At 41.9% G+C, this 24,593-nt stretch overlaps 1 protein-coding gene across 1 annotated transcript; it reads left to right on the forward strand.

The window, feature by feature from the left end:
- The first annotated feature begins 562 nt into the window (after nt 1-562).
- On the forward strand, nt 563-24,275 carry OXA1L (OXA1L mitochondrial inner membrane protein). The gene is made up of 10 exons (XM_038544155.1): nt 563-719; nt 1,169-1,327; nt 2,030-2,243; nt 22,273-22,416; nt 22,669-22,754; nt 22,932-23,096; nt 23,269-23,373; nt 23,483-23,645; nt 23,731-23,811; nt 23,895-24,275. Exons 1-10 carry the CDS (start codon nt 657-659, stop codon nt 24,020-24,022), a joined length of 1,308 nt encoding a protein of 435 aa, XP_038400083.1. The 5' UTR covers nt 563-656; the 3' UTR covers nt 24,023-24,275.
- Nucleotides 24,276-24,593: the final 318 nt, after the last annotated feature.

The following is a 24,593-nucleotide window of genomic DNA, read 5'->3' on the forward strand; positions in this document are numbered from 1 at the left end:
TACCAAGGTTGGTGCAATACCTGAAGGACATCAGCAAGTATTGATGTCTTTTCCATACCATCTTCAACATGTTAGCTTTTCATCTTTAGATTTGTTCCCACCTGGTCACAAGATGATACTCACACAACCCCACTTAAGGACGGGAAAGCTGAAAGGTGGGGTCCCCTCTTCAAGCTTTGTCGTTTTATCTGGGAGGAAAATATTTCCTATAAACTGCCTTCCCTCAATTTCTATCAGACGCCAGACTACCCCCACATTTCACTTAATTTACAATTACAATATTATCTAGCAGTAAGAATAGAACATCGCTAGACAGGAAAAATTCACGCCAAGCCCAGTCAAGCCCGTTCGGAACTTATTCTTTAACTCAACAAGTCTGAGGAGAATCACGGATTTGCAGAAGATAGCAAAATTCCCCAGGTTTTTGCAGTTACTACACGACGAAGTCCCTAGCTCCAGAAAACACTGCGAGATCTTGTTAATAGGGCCCTTAGCGTCTTCTTACCCACTTCAAATATGGCCGCCAAGCTCCAGTCTCCTTGACCACCTGACCGCGGCAGCAGCTCTGGCTTCAGGCCCATTTCCAAAAGGGCCTCTTTCCGCGAGGTTAAAGTTATGAGTGCGCAGGCGCGAGCGCAAGTCCCCTTCACGGCAAGATGGCGCTGGGCTTCATGTGCGGACGGCGGGGACTTCTGCGCCTGTTACAGCCACGGCGTCAGGTAAGGAACCCCCAGGGCTAAGCGCCAGGATGCGGCCCTATCCCCATGGCCCGAGCCCGAGACAGCCCGTGCCACGAACAGCATGAGCAGGCGCTGACCTGCTCGCCGGGACCTGCCTCTCTTGACCTCGACTTGCCTGAGGACGCGGGAGGGTTCCGTCCCCGACCCTGAGCGTTCAGGGGTCGCGTATTGTTGCCTGTTGGTGGGTCCCGTATCGCCCCTGCCGCGGAAACTTGAGCCTCGACCTCCGTCCTCTGTGCTCCGGGGTGGGCCTGCGGTAACCGAGAGCCACGACTCCCTATTGCGTGCCTCCGGGCCAGCCGTCTGCGCGCGGAGAGTAGAATCCCTTCACCTGTGCTAGCGGGCTGCCTGCTTCGTGGCGGCGAGTGAGCATGATGAGCGACGTCTGTCCCCGATGAAAGGGCTCCATCCTTCTTTCATCCTCTCAGTTCCACAGCGTCGTAGGGCCCTTGCCCTGGCCGCGAAAACCGCCGACCGCGGGGCTCCTCTTGGCGGCGGGCCGGTGCCGCGATCGCCCGCACTATGTCCTCGCGGCTCCTGGCCTCCGGGGCCTCAGTACCTCTGTGATCTTGTTCGCAGAAGCCCAGGTAAGAGGCGAACCGCCCCTGCGACGTTAGGAATGGCGTTTGTTGATTTTATTTTCTGTTAACTATAACTAGGGAATGTGGCACAGAGTTCTTGGCCACACCTCATACGGCTCCCCGGAATGGTAGCACCTCTGCTTCGGATAGATTTTCAAGTCAGTGGGAAAATGATCGAAACTACAGCAGGAGAGATTTACGTTATATTCAAAGCATTGTTTGCCATCGTGGTGGCAAGCCAGTGACGGTGTAGGAGAGGTGATTCCAGGTGTGCGTGTGTATTAGAAAAGTTGTAACTTGCATATCAGTGACTTCGTGAATATTAATATTTCTAATGGTGAGGCCAAGTAAATATTTGGGTTTTAAAAACTGAATTGTTTTAAATAAAAATTATGATAGTTTCAGTATCTGCAAAGTCGTGCCAGTGATACTCAAATGACTGAAGTTTGGAAAACGCGGATAGAAGAAATAACTTACTATTAGGAACGGAAGTCATGAAATCTTACTCTAAGTAACATATCTTCCTGCCTAGAGGAAAAAATAAAATGTCCTTTTCAAGCTTTCAATTCTCTGTACACTGTAGGCTAACTGGGAGAACAAGAAGTAGAAAGTCAGTAGAACAACCTGATACTAGTTATTATCTTAGGGGATGTGTGATTTCTCTATGTCCCCCCAACTGAGTATTACACATGACTTCCTTTTGCACAGGTTCAGGCCCCTCCTGTCATTCCTGCAACTCCCTCACCCACAGCAGTAACAGAGGTGGCTTCTGGAGAGACCGCAGATGTAGTCCAAGCTGCTGCCGAACAGAGCTTCGCGGAACTGGGGCTGGGGTCATACACCCCAGTGGGACTGATTCAGAACTTACTGGAATTTATGCATGTTAATCTAGGCCTACCTTGGTGGGGGGCCATCGCTGCATGTAAGGGGAACACATCCTGATCAAGGGTAGAGGAAATGGAAAACTAGGGGTAGAACTTTAAAGCTAGCCCGTTCTGTAAGTGGATGGAGGGAATGCAGTTGACTCTTGAACCACCTGGGGGTTAGGGGCACCAACACTGAAAATCCATTTATAACTTTTAACTCTTCAGTAACTTAAACAGTCAATACATGTTTTGTATGTTACATGTATTCTATATTGTTACAATTAAGTAAGCTAGAGAAAAGAAAATGTTAAAATTATAAGAGAAAGGGGATCCCTGGGTGGCGCAGCGGTTTGGTGCCTGCCTTTGGCCCAGGGCGCGATCCTGGAGACCCGGGATCGAATCCCACATCAGGCTCCCGGTGCATGGAGCCTGCTTCTCCCTCTGCCTGTGTCTCTGCCTCTCTCTCTCTCACTGTGTGCCTATCATAAATAAATAAAAAAAAAATTAAAAAAAAAATTATAAGAGAAAATACATGTACAGTACTGTAAAAGAAAAATCCCCATATAAGTGGGCCCCCACAGTTCAAACCCTATGTAGTTCAAGGGTCAACTGTAGTGTAGAAGCTTAGGGTCAGAAAAGCAGATGATGAGGCCCTCAGATGAGGGATAGAGGCTCTTGACACTTAGATATGCTCTACTTATGTTTCCTAAAGGTCATTATAAAACCACTGAATCACCTGGGACTCAACACACATAGATTTTTTTTTTTTTTTTTTTTTTTTTTTTATTTATGATAGTCACAGAGAGAGAGAGAGAGGCAGAGACACAGGCAGAGGGAGAAGCAGGCTCCATGCACCGGGAGCCCGATGTGGGATTCGATCCCGGGTCTCCAGGATCGCGCCCTGGGCCAAAGGCAGGCGCCAAACCGCTGCGCCACCCAGGGATCCCAGATTTTTTTTTTTTTTTATTTAAAGATTTTATTTATTCATGAGAGAAGGAGAGAGGCAGAGACATAGGCAGAGGGAGAAGCAGGCTCCACACAGGGAGCCTGATGTGGGACTCGATCCTGGGACTCGAGGATCACGCCCTGAGCCAAAGGCAGAGCCAAAGGCAGCCACTCAACCACTGAGCCACCCAGGTGTCCCGAACATAGATATTGAATGTGAGTTTGGGGTTAGAGTAAGGAACCTTGTTAACAGTGATGAAGCTGGACAACAGAAGATTAGGCCAGGTGCTTAAACCCCTCAAATTGGAAGATGCCCACATTATAGTCTTGTGGGCTAAGACTATACTTTAAAATTTTGTTTTTCCTACACCTTACTCCAGCAATCATCCTTTTCCCTGTGTTCTGCTTCTCTGTTTTTACTGCACTATTCTGAAAATATAAACCCGTCCAAGCATAACATGGATTTCTTAAGGAAAAGTCCCTTCTTTTCATCCTTAGTTCTTCTTTCATAGCTGTTATTTAAAAGACTATTCTGTGAGCAGCCCGGGTGGCTCAGCGGTTTAGCACCGCCTTCGGCCCAGGGCCTAATCCTGGAGACCTGGGATCAAGTCTCACATTGGGCTCCCTGCAGGGAGCCTGCTTCTCCTCTGCCTGTGTTTCCCCCGTGTGTCGCATGAATGAATGAATGAATGAATAAATAAATAAATAAAATCTTTTAAAAATAATAAAATAAAAGACTTCTGCACACAGTAGACTTCTTTCCACTCTTTGACATTCAGCAATCTGACTTTTGTTTTTTTGGAAATCTCATACCACCTCATTTGGTTAGTGACATCATTGCTAAACTTATTTTCACATTTGACTTTTCTAAACTTTTTTTCCAGTTTATTTTATTGAAGTGTAGTCTATATTATGTTCCAGGTATATAGCATAGTGATTCAACATACATAGTAGGAAGTGATCACCATGTCACCATATAGAGTTATAATAATTACCTATATTCTCTATGTTGTACATTGCATCCCTATGTTCTTCTTTATCTGTAACTGAAAGTTTGTACCCTTTTTTTTTTTTTTTTTTTTCCTTTTTTAAGTTTATTTATTTAAGCAATCCCAGGGCACCTGGCTGGTTCAGTTGATGGAGTGTGCAGCTCCTGATCTCAGGGTTGTGATCCCAGACCACACATGGGTGTATGGGACTTGAACTCATGACCCCAAGATCAAGAGCCACATGTTCCATCAATAGCCTAGCACCCCTGGAAGTTTGTACCTTTTAATTTCCTCCTGTTTTGCCCATCTTCTCCAACCCTCTCCCCTCTAGCAACCAGAATATTCTTTTTTTTTTTTTTTTTTTATTTATGATAGTCACACAGAGAGAGAGGCAGAGACATAGGCAGAGGGAGAAGCAGGCTCCATGCACCAGGAGCCCGATGTGGGATTCGATCCCGGGTCTCCAGGATCGTGCCCTGGGCCAAAGGCAGGCGCTAAACCTCTGCGTCACCCAGGGATCCCTAACCAGAATATTCTCTCTGTATCTATGAGTCTGTTTTGTTATTCTAGATTCTGCATATAAGTGAAACTATACGGTGTTTGTCTTTCTCTTTCTGACTTATTTCACATAGCATAATACCCTAGAAGTCCATTCATGTCACAGATGGCAAGATATTCTTTTTTATGGCGGCATAATCTATTGTGTTGGTGTACACCACACCTTCTTTATCCAGTCACCTATCACTGGACACTTAGGTTGCTTCCATATCTTCACTATTATAAATAATGCTGCAGTGAACTTAGGGGTGGATATATATTTTTGGTTTGGGGGGTTTGGGTTTTTTTTGAGATTTATTTTAGAGCATGTGAGAGCAAGCATGTGCATGAGTTTGGGAGGGGGCTGGGCAGATGTAGAAACTCTCCAGACTCCCCACTGAGTGCAGGGCTGGATGCAGGGCTCTGTCTCATGACCCATGAGATTATTACCGGAGTCAAAACCAAGAGCTAGCCTCTCAGCAGACTGAGCCTCTCAGGTGCCCTAGTGCATATATATATTTGAAGTAGTGTTTTCATTTTCTTTGGGTAAATACCCGGCAGTGGAATGGTTGGATCATGGTACTTCTATTAATTTTTTAAGGAACTTCCATACTATTTTCCATAGTGGCTACACTACTTTGCAATCCCACCAGCAGTGTACCAGAGTTCTCTTTTCTCCACATCTCTGTCAACACTTGTTATTTCTTGTCTTTTGAGTCTAGCCATTCTGATAAGTGTTGAGGTGATACCGCATTTTGGTTTTTTTTTTTTTTTTTTTTTTGCGCTAAACCGCTGAGCCACCCAGGGATCCCTCATTTTGGTTTGACTTACATTTCCCTGATGGTTAGTAATGTTTAGCACCTTTTCATGTGTCTGTTGGCCATCCACTTGTGTTTGGAGAGATGTCTACTCAGGTCCTCTGCCCATTTTTTAATTGTATTATTTTTGGGATAATAACCCCTTATTGATTATCATTTGCATGTATCTTCTCCCATTCAGTACATTACCTTTTTGTTTGGTTGATGGTTTCCTCCACTGTGCAAAAAGCTTTTTGTTTTGGTATAGTTTCAGTAGTTTATTATGCTTTTGTTTCCCTTTCCTGGGGAGACATATCCACAAATATGTTGCTAAGGCTGATGTCCAAAAGTTTACTACCTATATTTTCTTCTAGGAGTTTTATGGTTTCAGGTCTCACATTGAAATCTTTAATCCAGTTTGGTTTTATTTTTGTATATGGTGTAAGAAAATGATGAAGTTTCATTCGTTTGCATGTGGCTGTCCACTTTTAACACCATTTATTCAAGAGTTTGGTTCATCTTTTCTCCATTATACGTTCTTGCCACCATTGTCGAAGATTATTTGACCATATAAGTATGGGTTTATTCTGGACTCTGTTCCATTCCATTGGCTTATGTATCTATTTTGTACATTACTGCTTTATTGCTTTGTAATATATTTTGAAATCTGGGATTGTGATAACTTCAATTTTGTTCTTAAAATTATTTGGGGTATTCAAGGTCTTGTGTGGTTCCATACAAATTTTAGGATTATTTGTTCCAGTTCTTTGAAAAATGCTATTGGTATTTTGATAGGGATTGCACTGAATGTATAGATTGCTTTGGGTAGAGTGAACAGGACATTTTTTAGCAATATTCTTCCAATCTATGAACATGGTACATCTTTTCATTTATTTGTGTCATTTTCAGTTTATCAGTATTTTTAGTTTTCAGAATACAGGTCTTTCACTTGCTTAGTTATTTATCCCTAGATATTTATTCTTTTTGGTGCAATTGTAAATGGAGTTTACAAGTATCAGAAAGTATCTTTCTGATACTTCATAATTAGTGCATAGAAACACAAGAGATTTCTGTATATTAATTTTGTATCTTGTGGCTTTACTCAATTCATTTATTACTTGTAATCAGTTTTTTAGTGGAGTCCATAGGGCTTTCTATGTATATCTTCATGTATTTTGCAAGTAGTTCTACTTCTTTCTTACTGGTCTGAATGCATTTTATTTCTTTCTCTTGTTTGATTGCTGTGGTTTGGACTGCCAGTGCTGTGTTGAATAAAAGTGGCATGAGTAGACATGGCTTGTTACTGATCTCAGTATTTCACCATTGAGTGTGATGTTAGCTCTGGGTTTTTCATATATGGTCTTTCTTATGGTAAGGTATATTCTCTCTAAATCCAGTTTGTTGAGAGTTTTATCTTGAACAGATGTGGAATTTTGTCAAATGCTTTTTCTGCATCTATTAAGGTGATTAGGGGGCACCTGGGTGGATCAGTCTGTTAAGTATCTGCCTTTGGCATAGGTCAAAATCCCAGGGTCCTGGGATTGAGCCCCACATTGGGCTCTCTGCTCAGCGGGGAACCTGCTTCTCCCACTCCCTCTGCTTGTGCAAGCTCACTCTCACTTTCTCTCTCTCTGTCAAATAATATCTCTTTTTTAAAAAGATGATCATACAGTTTTTCTTTCAGTTTGTTAATGTAGTAAATCACATTGGTTTGTGACTATTGAACCATCCTTGCATTACCAGAATAAATCTCACTTGATCAGGATGAATAATCTTTTAAATGTATTTTTTTTAAGATTTTTGATTTATTTATTCATGAGAGACACACAGAGAGGCAGAGACACAGAGAGAGAAGCAGGCCCCATGCAGGGAGCCCAATGCGAGACTCTATCCTGGAACCCCAGGATCATGCCCTGGGCCAAAGACAGGTGGCACTCAACCGCTGAGCCACCTAGGCATCCTGCCTTTAAATGTAATCTTGAATGAGGTTTGGTAATAATTGCGGGGTTTTTTGCACCTGTGTTCATCACAGATTTTTTGGCCCGTATAGTTTTCTCTTTCTGTAGTATCTTTGGTTTTGGTGTCAGGATAATGCTAGCCTTGTAGAATGAGTTTGGAAGCTTTTCTTCCTCCTATCTTTTGGAATAGTTTGAGAAGGATAGGTATTAACTTTTTTTTTTTTTTTTTTTTAGATTCTATTTATTCGTGAGAGACATAGAGAAGCAGGCTCCCTGCAAGGAGCCCAATGCAGGACTTGATCTTGGGCCCCAGGATCACGCCCTGAGCTGAAGGCAGGCAGTCAACCGCTGAGCCACTCAGGCATCCCTTAATTCTTTAAATGTTTGGTAGAATTCACTTGTGAAGCTGTCTGGTCTTAGACTTGTGTTTGTTGGGAGTTTGCCCATTCAATTTCATTCTAGTAGTCGGTCTATTAGGATTTTCTGTTTCTTCCAGATTCAGTTTTGGAAGATTGTATGTTACTAGGAATTTATCCACTTCTAGGTTGTCCCATTTGTTGGTATATAATTGTTTATAGTAATGTCTTGTAATCCTTTGTGTTTCTGTAATGATTGTTACTTCTCTTTCATTTTCGATTTAATGTATTTGGAACCTCTTCTTGGTAGGTCTGGCTAAAGGCTTATTAATTTGGCTTATCTTTTCAAAGAACCAACTCTTGGTTTCATTGATTTTTTTTTTTTTTTTTTTTTTAAGACTTATTCATGAGAAGGCTCCCTTCTCCACAGGGAGTCTGATGCAGGACTCAATCCCAGGACCCTGGGATCACAACCTGAGCCAAAGGCAGACACTCAACTGACTGAGCCACCAGGTGTCCCTTATTGATCTTTTCTATCGTTTTTATTCAGTGTCCATTTCAGTTATTTCTGCTCTGATATTTATTATTTCTTTTTTTCTACTAATTTTGGTCTTTGTTCTTTTTCTGGTTTATTTAAGTGTAAGGTTAGATTATTTGAGATTTTTCTTGTTTCTTGTGTTATAAATTTCCCTCTTAGAACTACTTTTGTTGTGCCAAAGACTTTTTATTTTCACTTGTCTCAAAGCATTTTTTAATTTCCTCTGATTTCCTCATTGACCCATTGGTTGTTGAGTAGCATGTTGTTTAACCTCCACACGTTTGTGTTTGTTTTTGTTTTTCCAGTTTCCTCTGGCAGTTGATGTCTAGTTTCATGCTGTTGTGGTCAGAAAAGATACATAATATGATCTCTGTCTTAAATTTATTTTTTTAAATATTTTATTTATTTATTTATTTGTTTGTTTAATTTATGTATTCATAAGAAACACAGAGAGAGGCAAAGACATAGGCAGAGAAAGAAGCAGGCTCCCTACAGGGAGCCCTATGTAGAACTCGATCCCAGGACCCCAGGATCATGCCCTAAACCAAAGGCAGACACTCAACCACTGAGCCACCCAGGTGCCCTAGTCTTCTTCAATTTATTGAGATTTTTTTTTTTGTGGTCCAATGTGATCTGTCCTTAAGAATGTTACATGTGTACTTAAAAAATATGTATTCTGAAAAAAAAATGTATTCTGTTGTTTTTTTGATGGAAAGTTTTGTATATATCCTTTAAGTCCCATCTGTGGTGTTCAAAGACACTGTTTCCTTAATGATTTTCTGCCTGGATGATCTATCTGTTGATATAAGTGGGTTGTTAAAGTCCCCTACTATTATTGTATTACTGTTTATTTCTTCCTTTATGTCTGTTAATATTTGCTTTAGGTATTTAGGTGTTCCAATATTAGATGGATATTTACACTTATTGTGTCCTCTCTTTTAATTAATCTGTTCATTATGTAATGTCCTTCTTTGTCTCCTGTTAGTCTTTGTTTTAAAGTGTATTTTATCTGATCTAAGTATTGCTACTCTGGCTTTTTTATTTTTATTTATTTTTTTTAAAGATTTCATTTATTTATTCATGAGAGATATATATAGAGAGAGGCAGAGACATAGGCAGAGGAAGAAGCAGGCTCCACACAGGAAGCCCAATGTGGGACTCGATCCTGGGACCCCAGGATCATGCCCTGAGCCAAAGGCAGACACTCAGCCACTGAGCCACCCAGGTGTCCCTACTCTGGCTTTTTTAATTTACATTTGCATGAAACATCTTTTTCCATCTCTTCACTTTCAGCTTGTATGTACCTTTAGGTCTAAAGTGAGTCTTATAGGCAGGATATAGTTGGGTCTTGGGTTTTTTTTTTTTAATCCATTCTACCACCCTCTGTCTTTTATGGTTTTTTTGTTTTGTTTTGTTTTAAATATTTTATTTATTTATTTATTCATGAGAGAGAGGCAGAGACACAGGCAGAGGGAGAAGCAGGCTCCATACAGGGAGCCTGATAGGGGACTCGATCCCGGGTCTCCAGGATCAGGCCCTAGGCTGAAGGTGGCGCCAAACTGCTGAGCCACCAGGGCTGCCCACCCTCTGTCTTTTGACTGGAGCATCAAGACCACTTACATCTAAAGTAATGAGTGTTAAAAAATAAATAAAAAAATAAAAATAAAGTAATGAGTGTTAGGTATGTACTTACTACCATTTTGTTATTTTCTGTTTGTTTTTGTAGTTTTTCACTGTTCTTTTCTTCTCCTCTTGCTCTGTTTGTGATTGATGACTTTAGTGTTCCCTTGGTTTTCTTTTTATTTTTTGAGTAATACAGATTTTGGGTTTGTGGTTACCATGAAGTTGATATTTAACATTCTAATTATATAGTAATCTACATGAAGTTGATGGTCACTCAAGTTCAAACACATTCTAAAAGAACTTCCCTTTTCACTACTCCCCTTCCATGTTTTGTGTTTATATTGTCATATTTTACATCTTTTAATTTTGTGTGTCCCTGAACTAATTTTTAGACATAATTTTACTATTTTTGTTTTTTAACATATTAGCTATTAGATTATAAATACATAATGTTTTTATATGTACATTTTAAATATATTTCTGTGTGTTTGCTTTTACTCCTGGGTTTGTTTTTTTTTTTTTCCTTTCATAATTCTAATTATGGCCTTTTTAATTTTTTCCACTTAAAGAAATCTCTAACATTTCTTGTAAGGCTAATTTAGTGATGAATTCCTGTGACTTTTTGTTGTTTTTGTTTTTTAAAGATTTTATTTATTTATTCATGAGAGACACAGAGAGGCAAAGACACAGGCAGGGGGAGAATCTGCAGGCTCCTCGCAGGGAGCCTGATGTGGGGCTCAGTCCTGGGTCTCCAGGGTTGAAGGTGGTGATAAACCGCTGAGCCACCCGAGCTGCCCCTCCTGTGACTTTTGGTTGGGAAATTCTTCATCCTGCCTTCAATTTTGAATGATAACCTTGCTGGGTAAATATTCTTGACTGTAAGTTTTTTCCTTTCAGTACATTGAATATATCATGCTCCTGAAAAGTCAGCTGATAGCCTCATGGGGTTTCTCTTGTATGTTACTAAGTTGCTTCTTTTATGCTCCTTTTGGAATCCTTTAGTTTTGACATTTTAATTATTACATGTTACAGGGTGGACCTCCTTGGCTTCATCTTGTTTGGAACTCCCATTGCTTCCTAAATCTGGATGTGTTTCCTTCCCCATGTTAAGGAAGTTTTTAGTTTGCTTCCCCCCCCCCCCAATAATTTTTCTGCCCCCCCCTTTCCTTCTGAGATCGCTGTATATATTTTCTATCTCTATTGAAGTTCTTTTTTTTTTTAAGATTTTTTATTTATTTATTCATGAGAGATAGGGTGGGGGGGCAGATACACATGCAGAGGGAGAAGCAGGCTCCATGCAGGGAGCCTGACGTGGGACTCAATCCCGGGGTCTCCAGGATCAGGCCCTGGGCTGAAGGCGGCGCTAAACCACTGAGCCACCCAGGTTGCCCTCTTTGTTGAAGTTCTTGCTAAGTTTATCCACTCCTAGACCAGTGAGTATCTTTATGACTATTACTTTGAACTCTTTATCAGGTAGACTGATTATCTCCCATTTCATTAGTTCTTTTTCTGAAATTTTGTCTTACTCTTTCATTTGTTGGATATTCCTCTGCCACCTCATTTTGCTTCACTTTTTGTGTTTGTTTCTATGAAATAGGCAGAACAGCTAAACTTGAAGAAATGGTCATGTGTATGGTCATCCCCTGTGTACACTGTGTAGCTGGTGACTGGCTGGCTGGCTAGAGCTGTGGCTGGCATGAGCTGGAGGTCGTGTGGCACTCCCATGCTGGGGTTGCCTTGGTGGGATGACCAGAGCTAAAGTGAGTGCAAGCCAGGGTTCTCCACACAGAGGTTGTCCTGGCAGGACAGTTGAAGCTAAAGTGGATACAGGCTGGGGCTGGGGGGTGTTCTAGGGCACTCCAATACAGGGAGCACTCTGGCAGGGTAGCTGGAGCCAAAGCAGGCATGAGCTGAGCGGTTCCAGAGCACTCTGCACCAGGGTTACCCTAGGAAGTCACCTGGAGCTGAAGTGGTGCAGGCCTGGGATGTTTCAGGCTACTTCATGCTTATGTCACTTTGACCATATGGCTGGAGGTATAATAAGCACTGGCCAGGAGTGTCCTAGCATGTGCCACCCTGGGGCTGCCTTGGATTAGATGGCTTGGGCTTTGGTAGGCTAAGATCCTGGGGCTCACTGAGGAGGTAGGCTGGCTAGGATACACATACCCTGCTCTTATCTATGCTATTTAAGGTGGAGGGGGAATATAAACTATGGTACTCACCAGCCCCACCCGCCGACCCAAAGAGAGTTTCAAAAGCTACCCTACCATTTGATGGAATTCTACAACTGGATCCTTTTTAAGTTGCAGCTTTTTTTTTTTTTTTCTTTCTGTGCCCCAGTGCATCCAGGGTTGGTATGGGCTAGGGCCCTGGGGCCCTTGGGCCCTGCTCCCATATGTACAGTCAGGGTGGAAGGAGAATGTAAACTGTGGTGCTCTCTAGCCCCTAAGAGCTGGAGAGAATTCCAGCAGCTCTCCCACTGCCTGGCAGGGTTCTAGAGCCAGTTCCTTTGTGATTTAGTGGCCTACTTATTTATTAATGATGTCACGACCCTGAGATCAAGAGTCATATACTCTACCAAGTGAGCCAGCCAGGCACTGCTAGTTGTCCTTTTAAACTGCTTTTTTTTGTGCCCAGGGCAAAACAGTGTTGTCTCTCCCCATTGCAGGTCACAGTTTGTGGAGGTTCCCTTAATTAGCATGTGTCCATCTCTCCTGCCATTCTCTCTGTGGTCTCTTTTGTTATGCTGAAGATGATCAATTAGCCCTCAGTTCTTCAGGAGGAATTGCTCTGTAAATAGGTGTAGATTTTGGGATCCCTGGGTGGCGCGGTTTGGCGCCTGCCTTTGGCCCAGGGCGTGATCCTGGAGACCCGGGATCGAATCCCACATCGGGCTCCCGGTGCATGGAGCCTGCTTCTCCCTCTGCCTGTGTCTCTGCGCCTCTCTCTCTCTCTGTGACTATCATAAATAAATAAAAATTAAAAAAAAAAATTAAAAAAAAATAGGTGTAGATTTGGTGTGTCCATGGAGGAGGTGAGTTCAGGGTCTTCTACATTGCCATCTTGGACAGGAAGCCAGGTAGTATGGACACTTTAATAATATTCTTTGAATCCATGAACACAGTTTCATCTTTCCATTATTTGTATTGCCTTTAGTTTCTTAAGTCAGTGTCTTAACAGTTTTCAGAATACAAATCTTTCCCCTCTTTGGTTAAATTTATTCCTAGGTATTTTATTCTTTTTGATGCAACTGTGGATGGGATTGTTTTCTTAATTTCTCTTTCTGATAGTTCACTATAGAAATGCAATGAGTTTCTATATATATTTTTAACAAGATTTTATTTATTTATTCATGAGAGAGAGAGAGGCAGAGACACAGGCTGGGGAAGAATCAGGCTCCCTGCCAGGAGCCTGATGTGGGACTCGATCCCAGGACCCCAGGATCACGACCTGAGCGAAGGGCAGACGCTCAACCACAGAGCCACCCAGGTGCCCCTATATATACTACTGTATCCTGCAAACTTACTGAATTAATATATTCCAATCATTTTGAGGTGAAGTCCTTAGGGTTTTCTCTATATAGTAATGTGTCATATGCAAATAGTAACAGTTTACTTTTTCCCAATTTTATGCTTTTTTATTTCCTTTTCTCATCTAATTGCTGTGGTAGGACTTCAAGCACTGGCATAACTTGTTTTATTGTGCTTTGCATTTTTTACATATTGAGGATTTGTGGCAACCCTGCATCATGCAAGTCTATCAGTGCCATTTTTACAACAGCATTTGTTCACTTCCTGTCTTTGGGTCACATTTTGGGAATTCTCACAATATTTATATTTGTCTTAGTGTTTGTGATACATTGCAGTCGTTTTGGAGTGTCATAAACTGCGCCCATATATAACAGTGAATGTAGTCAATGTGTGTGTGCTGACCATTCCACCAACCGGCCATTCCCCCTGAGGACTCCCTATTCCCCAAGACACAACAGTATTGAAATTAGGCCAGTTAATAACCCTACAGTGGCCTCTAAGTGTTCAAGTGAAAGAAATAGTCACGTTTCACTTTTTTTTTTTTTTTAAGATTTTTTAAAAATTATTTATTTATTCAGGAGAGACACAGAGAGAGAGGCAGAGACATAGGCAGAGGGAGAAGCAGGCTCCCTGCAAGGAGCCTGATGTGGGACTTGATCCCGGATCCTAGAATCATGCCCTGGGCCAAAGGCAGACGCTCAACCGCTGCGCCACCCAGGCGTCCCTACATGTTTCACTTTAAATCAAAAACTAAAAATGATTAAATTTAGTGAGGAAGGCATGTAGAAATCTTAGGCCAAAAGCTGGGCCTCTTGTGCTAGTTAGCCAAGTTGTGAATGCAAAAAAAAAGTTCTTGAAATTGAATGTTATTCCTTTGAACACAAGATATAAAAAATGAAACAGCCTTATTGCTGACATGGAGAAAGTTTCTGTTTTCTGGATAGATCAGAGTAGTCACAACATTCCCTTAAGTAAAAGGCTAGTTAGTCTAAAGCAACACCCTCATTAATTCTGTAAGGCTGAGAGAGAGAAGGATGCTGCAGAAAAGTTAGAAACTAGAGGAGGTTAAAAAAAAAAAGAAACTAGAGGAGGTTAGTTCATGAGGCTCAAGAAAAGAAGCCATCTCCATAACAAAATACAAGGTGAAGCAACAAGTTATCTGGAAGATCTAGCTAAGAGAATTAATGAAGGTCACCACACTAAACAGCAGATTCTCAACATAGATGAAAACAGCTTTATACTGGAAGAAGATGCCGTCTAGGACTTTGACAGAAGTCATGACAGGCAAGATTCTTGGTAGGAGTTAATGTAACTGGTGACTTTAAGGTGAAGCCAGTACTCATTTCCTATTTTGAAAATTGCTGTATCTACTCTGCTTGTGCTCTATAAATAGAACAGCAAAGTCTGAAAAACACATCTAATTAGAACATGGACTGAATATTTTAAGCCTACTGTTGAGACCTAGTCCTCAGGGGAAAAAAAAGGTGACCATGCATCTGGTCACCTAAGAGTTCAGATGGAGATGTAGAAGACTGATATTTTCTTTTTTTTTTTTTTTTTTAAGACTCATGTTTTCATGTCTACTGATGCAACATCTATTCTGCAGCCATGGGTCATGGAGTAATTTTAAGTAATTTCAAGTCTTATTTTTTAAGAAGTACATTTTGTAAGGCTAAACCTGCTGTAGTGATCCCTCTGATATATCTGGGCTTTTGGAAAGGCTTCACCATCCTAGATGCCATAAAAAACATTCATGACTCATGGGAAGAGGTCAAAAATATCAACATTAATAAGAGTTTGGAAGAAATTGATTCCATCTTAATGAATGACCACAGAGGAAGTAACTAGGGATGTAGTGGAAATAGCAAGAGAACTATAAGTGGAGCCCTAAAGATGTGACTGAATTGCTGCAGTCTCATAAAACTTGAATGAATAAGGAATTGCTAATGGGTGAACAAAGAAAGTGATTTTTTTTTTAAGATTTATTTATTCATGAGAGACAGAGACCTAGGTAGAGCGAGAAGCAGGCTCCATGCAGGGAGCCTGATGTGGGACTTGATCCTAGGACTCCAGGATCATGCCCTGGGCCAAAGGGAGGCACCCAACCGCTGAGCCACCCAGGCATCCCAGAAAGTACCTTCTTAAGATGGATTTACTCCTGGTGAAGATGCTATGAAGACTGTTGAAATGATAACAAAGGATTTGGAATATTACACAAACTTAGTTGATAAAGCAGTGGCAGAATTTGAAAGGATTGACTCCAATGTTTTAAAGAAGTTTTACTGTGGGTAAAATGCTATCAAAGAGCATTGCATGCTACAGAGAAATCATTCATAAAAGGAAGAGTCAATTGATTTGGCCGACTTCATTGTTGTCTTTTTCAAGAAATTATCACAGCCACCCCAGCCTGTAGTAGCACCACCCTGATCCATGATCAGCCATCAACATCAAGGCAAGACCCTCCATCAGCAAAAAGATTACAAATTGCTAAAAATTCAGTGACGGTTAGCATGTTTTAGCAATAAAGTACTTTTTAATTAAGGTATACATGGGTTTTTGGATATAATGTTATTGCGCCTAATAAACTATGATATAGTGTAAACACAACTTATGTGTTCTGAGACACCATTAAATTCATTTGACTCACTTTATTGTGGTATTCGCTTTGCTTTGGTAGTCTAGAACCAAAACTGCAACATCCCCAAGGTACACCTGTACTATGTTGAATTAAAAGCAGTGAGAGGGACACCTGGGTGGCTTAGTGGTTGAGCGTATGCCTTTGGCTCAGGTTGTGATCCCAGAGTCCTGGGATCAAGTCCTGCATTGGGCTCCTTGCAGGGAGCCTGCTTCTCCCTCTGCCTATGTCTCTGCTCTCTGCGTGTCTTTCATGAATAAATAAAAATCTTTTTTTTTTTAAGACTTTATTTATTTATTCATAAGAGACAGATGGAGAGAGAGAGGCAGAGACACAGGCAGAGGGAGAAGCAGGCTCCATGCAGGGAGCCCGACAGGGACTCGATCCCAGGTCTCCAGGATCAGGCCCTGGGCTGAAGGTGGCGCTAAACCACTGAGCCACCTGGGCTGCCCAATAAATAAAAATCTTAAAAAAAAAAAAAAAGCAGTGAGAATGGGCATCCATGTCTCTGATCATAGAACAAAAGCTTTCAGCTTTTCACCAGTATTTTAGCTGAGAGTTTGTCATATATGGCCTTTATTACGTTGAGGTATATTCCCTCTATACCTTCTTTACTATGACTTTTTATCATAAATGGATTTTGAATTTATCATCAGATGGTTTTTCTGTGTCTATTGAGATGATTTTTATCCTTTTTGTTAATGTGTATCAGTGTTGTGTATATTGAACCATCTTTGCATTCCTAGAATCTCACTTGATTGTGATGTATGATCCTTTCAATGCATTCTTGCTAATATATTGTTGAGGATTTTTACATGTATGTTCAGGGATATTGGCTGTAATTTTCCTTTTTTTGTGATGTCTTTGGTATTAGGGTAGTGCTGGCCTTACAGAATGTGTTTGAAAGCTTTTCTTCCTCTTTTTTCCTTTTTTTTTTTTTTTTTTTTTTTTTTGTTGTTGTTGTTGTTGTTGAAAACTTTGAAAAGGATTGGTATTAACTCTTAAATGTTTGTTAGAATTCACCTAGGAAGCTGTCTGGTATTGGGACTTTTGTTGGGAGTTTGATAATCCATTCAATTTCATTACTAGTAATCTGTTCAGATTTTCTGTCTCCTCTTGATTTGTCTTGGGAGATCTTATGTTTCTAGGAATGTATCTGTTCTAGGTTGTCCCATTTGTTGGCATATAATGTTTACAGTAGTGCCTTACAATCCTTGTGTTTCTGTGGTATTGGTTATTCTTTTGTGTATGATCTTATTTATTTTGACAAGTCTGGCTAAAGCTTTATCAGTTTCATCTTTAAAAAAAAAAAACCCTCTCTTAGTTTTGTTGATTTTCTCCATTATAAGTCTATTTCATTTATTTCTGCTTTAATCTTTGTTACTTCCTTCTACTAACTTTGGACTTTGTTCTTTTTCTAGTTCAGTTAGCTGTAAGGTTAGATTATTTGAGATTTTTCTTGCTTCCTGAAGTAGGTCTATACTGCTATAAGCTGCCCTCATTGAGCTGGTTTTGCTGCATCCCATAGGTTTTGGACTAATTGTTTCTATCTTCTTTTTTTTTTTTTCTTTCATTTCTTCCTTGACCCATTGGATTTTTAGTAACTTGTTTAGCCTTCACATGTTTGGTTTTTCCATTTTTCCCTCTTTTCATTGAGTTCTAGTTCCATCCCATTGTGGTTGGAAAAGATGCTTGATGTGATTTCAGTCTTCAGTTTTAGACTTGCTTTGTGGGGATGCCTGGGTGGCTCACTGGTTGAGCGCCTCCCTGATCCTGGAGTTCCAGGATCAAGTCCCACATCAGGCTCCCTGCATGGAGCCTGCTTCTCCCTCTGCCTGTGTCTCTGCCTCTCTCTCTCTCTCTCTCTCTCTCTCTCTGACTCATGAATAAATAAATAAAATCTTTAAAAAAAAAAAAAAAAGACTTGCTTTGTGGCCTAACATGATATATCCTAGAGAATGTTGTTGTGCACTAGAAAAGAATGTATATTCTGCCATTTTGGGGTTTTGTTGTTTAATGTAATTTTTAAGTTTATTTACTATTTTTTTCTAAGATTTTATTTATTCATGAGAGAGAGAGGCAGAGACACAGGCAGAGGGAGAAGCAGGCTCCATGCAGGGAGCCCAATGCGGGACTCGATTCCGGGACTCCAGGATCACACCCTGGGCTGAAGGTGGTGCTAAACCACTGAGCCACCCAGGTGTCCCCTACTGTTTATTTTTAGTAATCTCTACACCCAATGTGGGGCTCAAGCTCACAACTCCAAGATCAAGAGTTGCGTGTTCTCCCAACTGAGCCAGCCAAGCACTTTTGATTCTGGTGTTCGGGGATGGAATGCTTTGTGTATGTCAATTAAGTCCATCTGGTCTTCTTTTTGTCCCCTTAAGATTGTATTTATTTATTTAGAGCACAAGCAATGAGGAGGTGCAGAGGGAGAAGCAGTCTTCTGGAGTTTCTATCCCAGGACACTGGGATACTGACCTGAGTCAAAGACAAACACTTAACAGACTAAGCCACCCAGGCACCCCAGTCCATCTGGTCTTATGTGTGGTTTAAAGCAAGTTCCCTGATTTGCCGTCAGGACAATCTATCCATTAATGTAAATAGAGTGTTAAAGTCCCCTACCTTTATGATATAGCTGTCCGTTTCTTCCTTTTTGCCTGTTAACATTTCCATTATGTATTTAGCTGCCCCTGTATTGTGTGCATATTTACAAGTGTTATGTTCTTTTGGGATTTTTTTTATCATGTAATGCCCTTTTTTGTCTCTTATTAGTCTATTTTGTCTGATACAAGTATTGCTACCCCCAGTTTTCCATTTCCATACAATGTTTTTGTCCATCACTTTCAGTCTGTGTCTTTACATCTCATATATGAGTCTCTTGTAGGCAGCATATAGGTGGGTTTTGTTTTGGGGGGCGGTTTTTGATCCATTCATGAGTCTCTTCAGGCTTTTTGGGATTCTCTGTGCTCTTTGGATTTGAATGTCAGTTTCCTTTGCCAGGTTAGGGAATTTTTCAGCCATTATCTCTTCTTCTTCTCCTGGGACCCCTTTAATGCCAATATTAGTTACACCTGATGTTGTCCCAAAGGCTCGGTAAACGATCCTCAGTATTTTTCTTTGTTCTTTTTGCTGTTCCTATTGGGTGGTTTCCACTACCTTGTCTTCACTGATTTGATTCTTCTGTATCACCCAATCTGTTAATTCCCTCTAGTGGACTTTTTTTTTTTTTTTTTTTTTTTATTCATTTATGATAGTCACAGAGAGAGAGAGAGAGAGGCAGAGACACAGGCAGAGAGAGAAGCAGGCAGAGAGAGAAGCAGGCTCCATGCACCGGGAGCCCAACGAGGGATTCGATCCCGGATCTCCAGGATCGCGCCCTGGGCCAAAGGCAGGCGCCAAACCGCTGCGCCACCCAGGGATCCCTAGTGGACTTTTTATATCCACTACTATATTCTTCAGGTCTGATTGGGTTTTTTAATAGTTTCTGTTGAACTCATTGTGGGATGCGTAGGTGGCTCAGCAGTTGAGCATCTGCCTTTGGCTCAGGGCGGGACTCTGGGATCAAGTCCCACACCAGGCTTCCTGCATGGAACCTGCTTCTCCTTCTACCTATGTCTCTGCCTCTCTCTCTGTCTCTCTCTCTCTCTCTCTCACGAATAAATAAAATCTTAAAAAAAAAAAATGAAGTTCTCATTGTGTTCATTCTTTGGAGTTCAGTGAGTATGTTTATGGCCATTACTTTGACCTTTTTATTTGGTAAATTGCTTATCTCTTTTGTTTAGTTCTTTTTCTGAGGTTTTGTCTTACCCTTTCATTTAGAATATACTCTCTGGTTTCTTCATTTTGCCTAACTCTCTATGTTTCTTTGTATTAGTTAAATCAGTTCTGTCTCCTGGTCTTAAAGGAGTGGCTTTTTGCAGGTGTGCTGTAGCACAAACTTCTTGGGCACCTGAGCCAGGTTCTTTGTGTGGGCCGTGTGTACCCTCTTATGGCTGGGTCACTGTTGGTGTAGGCTCAGTGGTTTGCAGGGCTATCCCCTGACAGCTGCCTGCAAGGCTCAGCCACAACTTCTTCAGGTATGCTGCTGGTAAGCAGGGCTGCCCACCTCCCCAATCCTAAGAGGCCCAGCTACTACTGCTGTTGGGTGGGCAGGTGTGGGGAATCGGCCCCAGCACAGACTACGAAGCCCAGCTGTGACAGTTGCATTCCACTGGTGGGTAGGGCAGGCCTCCTGGGTGGCTGTGAGCTCCAGCTATTGCAGGTGCTCTAATATGCAGGGCAGGGGCTGCTTGGTGGGGTGGCTGTGGTGTAAGCTGAGACCACCTGCTGGGTGTGACAGCAGAAGGGTGCAGAGAGCCACTTAAGAGGGGCTGGGTTGATCAAACCGGTACTAGCATAGTAGATGGAGAATATTAGAAATGGTGCCTGCCAGCTATTCCATCCCCAGAGAATGTTCCAACAGATCCCTGCCCTGCCAGTGCATACCCTAAAGTTAGTCCGTGGATCTCCTTCATGTGTAGCCCAGACATTTTTCAAACTGCTGCCTCTGTGCTGAAACTTCACCAAGTGAGATTGTGCTGCACCTCCCAGGTATAAGCCTTATTGGTGGTTTTTTTTTTTTTTTTTTTTAAAGATTTTATTTATTTATTCATGATAGTCACACAGAGACAGAGAGGGAGAGACACAGGCAGAAGCCTTATTGGTTTTCAAAGCCAGGTGTAGTGGGGGCTTGTCTTCCAGGGGAAGGCTGGGAACTCAGTATGGGACTTGGACCCTTTGTTCCACAGGGAAAGCCTTTAGGATTGTTATATCCCTCCCAGTTGTGGGTCCTGACTGGATCATGTCTGTGCCTCCTACCCAACTCATGATGACTTTTTCTTTATATACTTAGGTGTATAAAATCTGTTCTGCTAAAAAAATAAATAAAATCTGTTCTGCTAAAGTCCTTTATGCAGAGATAGTTCTGTATGTAGCTGTAGATTTTTGTAAATTCTTGAGAGGATAGAAGCTCAGGATCGTTCCTACTCCTCCATTTTAATCCCTTTGAGCCTAGAGTCCTGTGTTAAACACTTTATTTTTTTTTTGTGTGTGTGTGTTAAACACTTTAAACCTTGAAATCTATCCCTTGGCTTTTGTGATCATCTTCCCTGATTTTCTTCCACTCTTTCTGAACACTTCTATTGCCATTGCCCAGTTCTCAGTCTACTCCTTCAGGGCTAGCATCCTCTGTTTCATCCTTAGCTTCCCATCTCTTTCCACCCCACATCAGCCATCATAATGTTGATAAAGCCTAAATCCATATTCCACACACCCCACACACACCATCACCCTCTCTTCTCATCTCAGACCCTCTTGCTGGTCTACAGATGTATAACCTAAGTAAATATTTGTTGGAATTATCAGGAAATAGGAAGTGTAAGCAAAGAAACGGGGAAGAGCTAAAGCAGTAAGCCACCAGATTACTACCTACCTTAGGGATTTCTAGGATAGTGGCTTTCAAACTTCATTCCTGGGAGCCCCAGAGTTCTATAATGGTAACTCTGAGAAAAGCAAAGGCCAGAGCCTGAACAGTTCTATAGCCAGACTACCCCCTCACCCAGAGCAGTTCAGTTTTATCTGTTATGTATATTGGGGCTACACTAAGAGTTGAGGGTAGAGGGCAGCCCGGGTGGCTCAGCGGTTTAGTGCCACCTTCAGCCCAGGGCGTGATCCGGGAGACCTGGGATTGAGTCCCCCATTGGGCTCCCTGCATGGAGCCTGCTTCTCCCTCTCTCTTTCCCGCTCTGTGTCTCTCATGAATAAATAAATAAAATCTGAAAAAAAAAAAAAAAAAGGGTTGAGGGTGGAGGGATTCTGTTGGTAACAGAAAAGTTCAGAAACCACTGAGCTGGAAAAGTATCTTCTCTCACCTCCTTTTGTTAGAGGAAATAAACAGTATTCTTGGCCATTTGTTTACAGACGTTAATGCTAAATTTTTATGATATCAAAGCAGAGGACTAAGCCTTGGAAGAACTAAATCACCCCTGCCCTTTGTTTTGGGTGACATTTAGCAAGAGTCACAGTGTTGAAAAGACTAGAATAAGAAACACTCTTTCAGTGAGGACCTAAAAACCTTCAACCTTCTGACTGAAGAACTGCTTTAATTTCACTCCAGTCCTAGTATGTGTTTTCCAGGTACCGTCCTTGCCCGCTGCCTGGTGTTTCCTCTCATCGTGAAGGGCCAGCGAGAAGCAGCCAAGATCCACAACCACTTACCGGAGATCCAGAAGTTTTCCACTCGAATCAGAGAGGCCAAGTTGGCAGGAGACCAGGCTGAGTGTGAGTTAAACACAGAATGCGCATAGGAGAGGACCACATTTGCACTTTCCTCACATTCTGCTGAAGGAGGGGAATGGCCTAAATCAGGAGTTGCTAGAGGTGGGCAAGTTCTAAAGCTCTACTTGCTTCTAAGGCCTAATGTTTCCAGTGACTGGCCAGGGTCGGGTAGAAATTTTATGGGCCAGGTGATAAGGATGGTCACCTCTACTGATGTAACAATTAGCCCAATCATTAACTTCCCCTCATTCACAGTTTACAAGGCCTCCTCGGAAATGACATTTTACCAGAAAAAGCATGATGTTAAACTCTTTAGACCTCTTATTCTACCTCTGACTCAGGTAAGCAAAAACTCTTTCTTTCTTATTTTATCCTATACCAGTCAGATAAACTCCTCTGTTTCCCATGCCCTAGACCCCAAAAAAGCAGGTGGTGGTAATAGTGTTTTCAGTAATGGAGTAATGAAAATGTCCCTTTTGCTAAAGGATCCTGACACTGTTTATCCTGTGTAATAATAGGCCCCGATCTTCATCTCCTTCTTCATTGCCTTGAGAGAAATGGCCAATCTTCCTGTGCCCAGCCTACAGACAGGTGGCCTCCTGTGGTTCCAGGATCTCACACTGTCTGACCCCACCTACATATTACCACTGGTAGTCACTGCTACAATGTGGGGTGTCCTTGAGGTAAGCCCAGGTTGGTTAAGTGCCAGGCCTGCATGGTGGGGAGTGGAGGTAAAGTAGTTATGCTAAATTGTCATTCTTTGCCGCATAAGATAGTTGATAGGTTGAAATCTGAGCCATATTCTCTAAAATTGACATGCATTTGCTACTTTTTTTTTTTTTTTTTTTTTTGCAGTTAGGTGCTGAGACTGGTATGCAAAGTTCTGATCTTCAGTGGATGAGAAATCTGATCAGAGTGATGCCCCTGGCAGTCTTGCCCATAACTATCCATTTCCCCACGGTAGGTAATGGCTTAGGAACTGGCTCCAAGCCTTTCCACTGAGCCTAGCCATCTCCCATCAAGCTGATAGCAGATGACAGCTCCTGAGTATGGTCTCTTTCTTATCCAGGCAGTGTTCATGTACTGGCTCTCCTCCAATATGTTTTCCCTGGGCCAGGTGGCTTGCCTCCGGATTCCAGCCGTACGAACTATACTAAAAATCCCCCAGCGTGTTGTGCATGACTCCAACAAATTACTTCCACGGGAAGGTTTCTTAAAAAGCTTCAAAAGAGGTAAGGGCCTGTCCTCAGTGAAACAGGACTGGGGGGAAGTAGTCTAAAGGTGGGTATAAGACTAAGTGTCTTACTCTTTACACAGGGTGGAAGAATGCCGAACTGGCACATCAGCTACAGGAGCGTGAACGGCGCATGCAGAATCAGTTGGAACTAGCAGCTAGGGGTAAATAACCCTGTCAGGATAAATATCTGTGATGTGGTTCTTCCTTTCCTGTGTTCATCGAGATTTGTTTTCTCTTGCCTCAGGTCCTTTACGACAGACCTTTACCCACAACCCTCTGCTACAGCATGGAAAGAATCAGCCTCACAGCAGCTCTGATAGCAGCAGTGCCAAGCCAAAGTCAAAGCAGCCCTGGCGTGACACGCTTGGCTGAATTCTGTTCATGCTCGACTGGTAGGAACTCTCTCTTCAAAGACTCAGCCTCAAAACAAGATTTGATACGGAGTCCATGCCCCAGACCTGGAAACGGGAGTGAGGGGCATAGAGATCTTCATTTTTAAAAGTGGATTCCATTACAGGCTCTCACATCTAAAAGAGCCAAGTGATCTTGCCATCCACAGAATTAATAAACTTCTGTACTACATGCTGCTTCTTGATACTTATTAAACAAGGAAATGGAATGTGTACTTCAGAAAACTGAAGAATTGATCGATTACTCCTGCCCCTGCTCTTAAACTCCTACCCCGTACATGGATTTTTTCCATCCACATTTATTTATCTTAGCCTATAAAATATTCAAGAAGTACATGTGCTCAAATTTTTAGAATTAATTGCTAAGAACAGATGTTGATATTTTCACAGCATTTTGCTAGAGCAGCTTGGGTGTGTTTTCTTATATAGTGACTGGTTGCATCAGGCACTGGCAGCTGACTTGAAAGGAAAGAAAATACTCAGGTACTTTCAAGTACAAGATTGTTTTTGGTGTTCTTCGTAGCCTAATGAGA

The sequence above is a fragment of the Canis lupus genome, chromosome 8 (assembly GCF_011100685.1).
Source record: "Canis lupus familiaris isolate Mischka breed German Shepherd chromosome 8, alternate assembly UU_Cfam_GSD_1.0, whole genome shotgun sequence".
NCBI classification, from domain to species: Eukaryota; Metazoa; Chordata; class Mammalia; order Carnivora; family Canidae; genus Canis; species Canis lupus.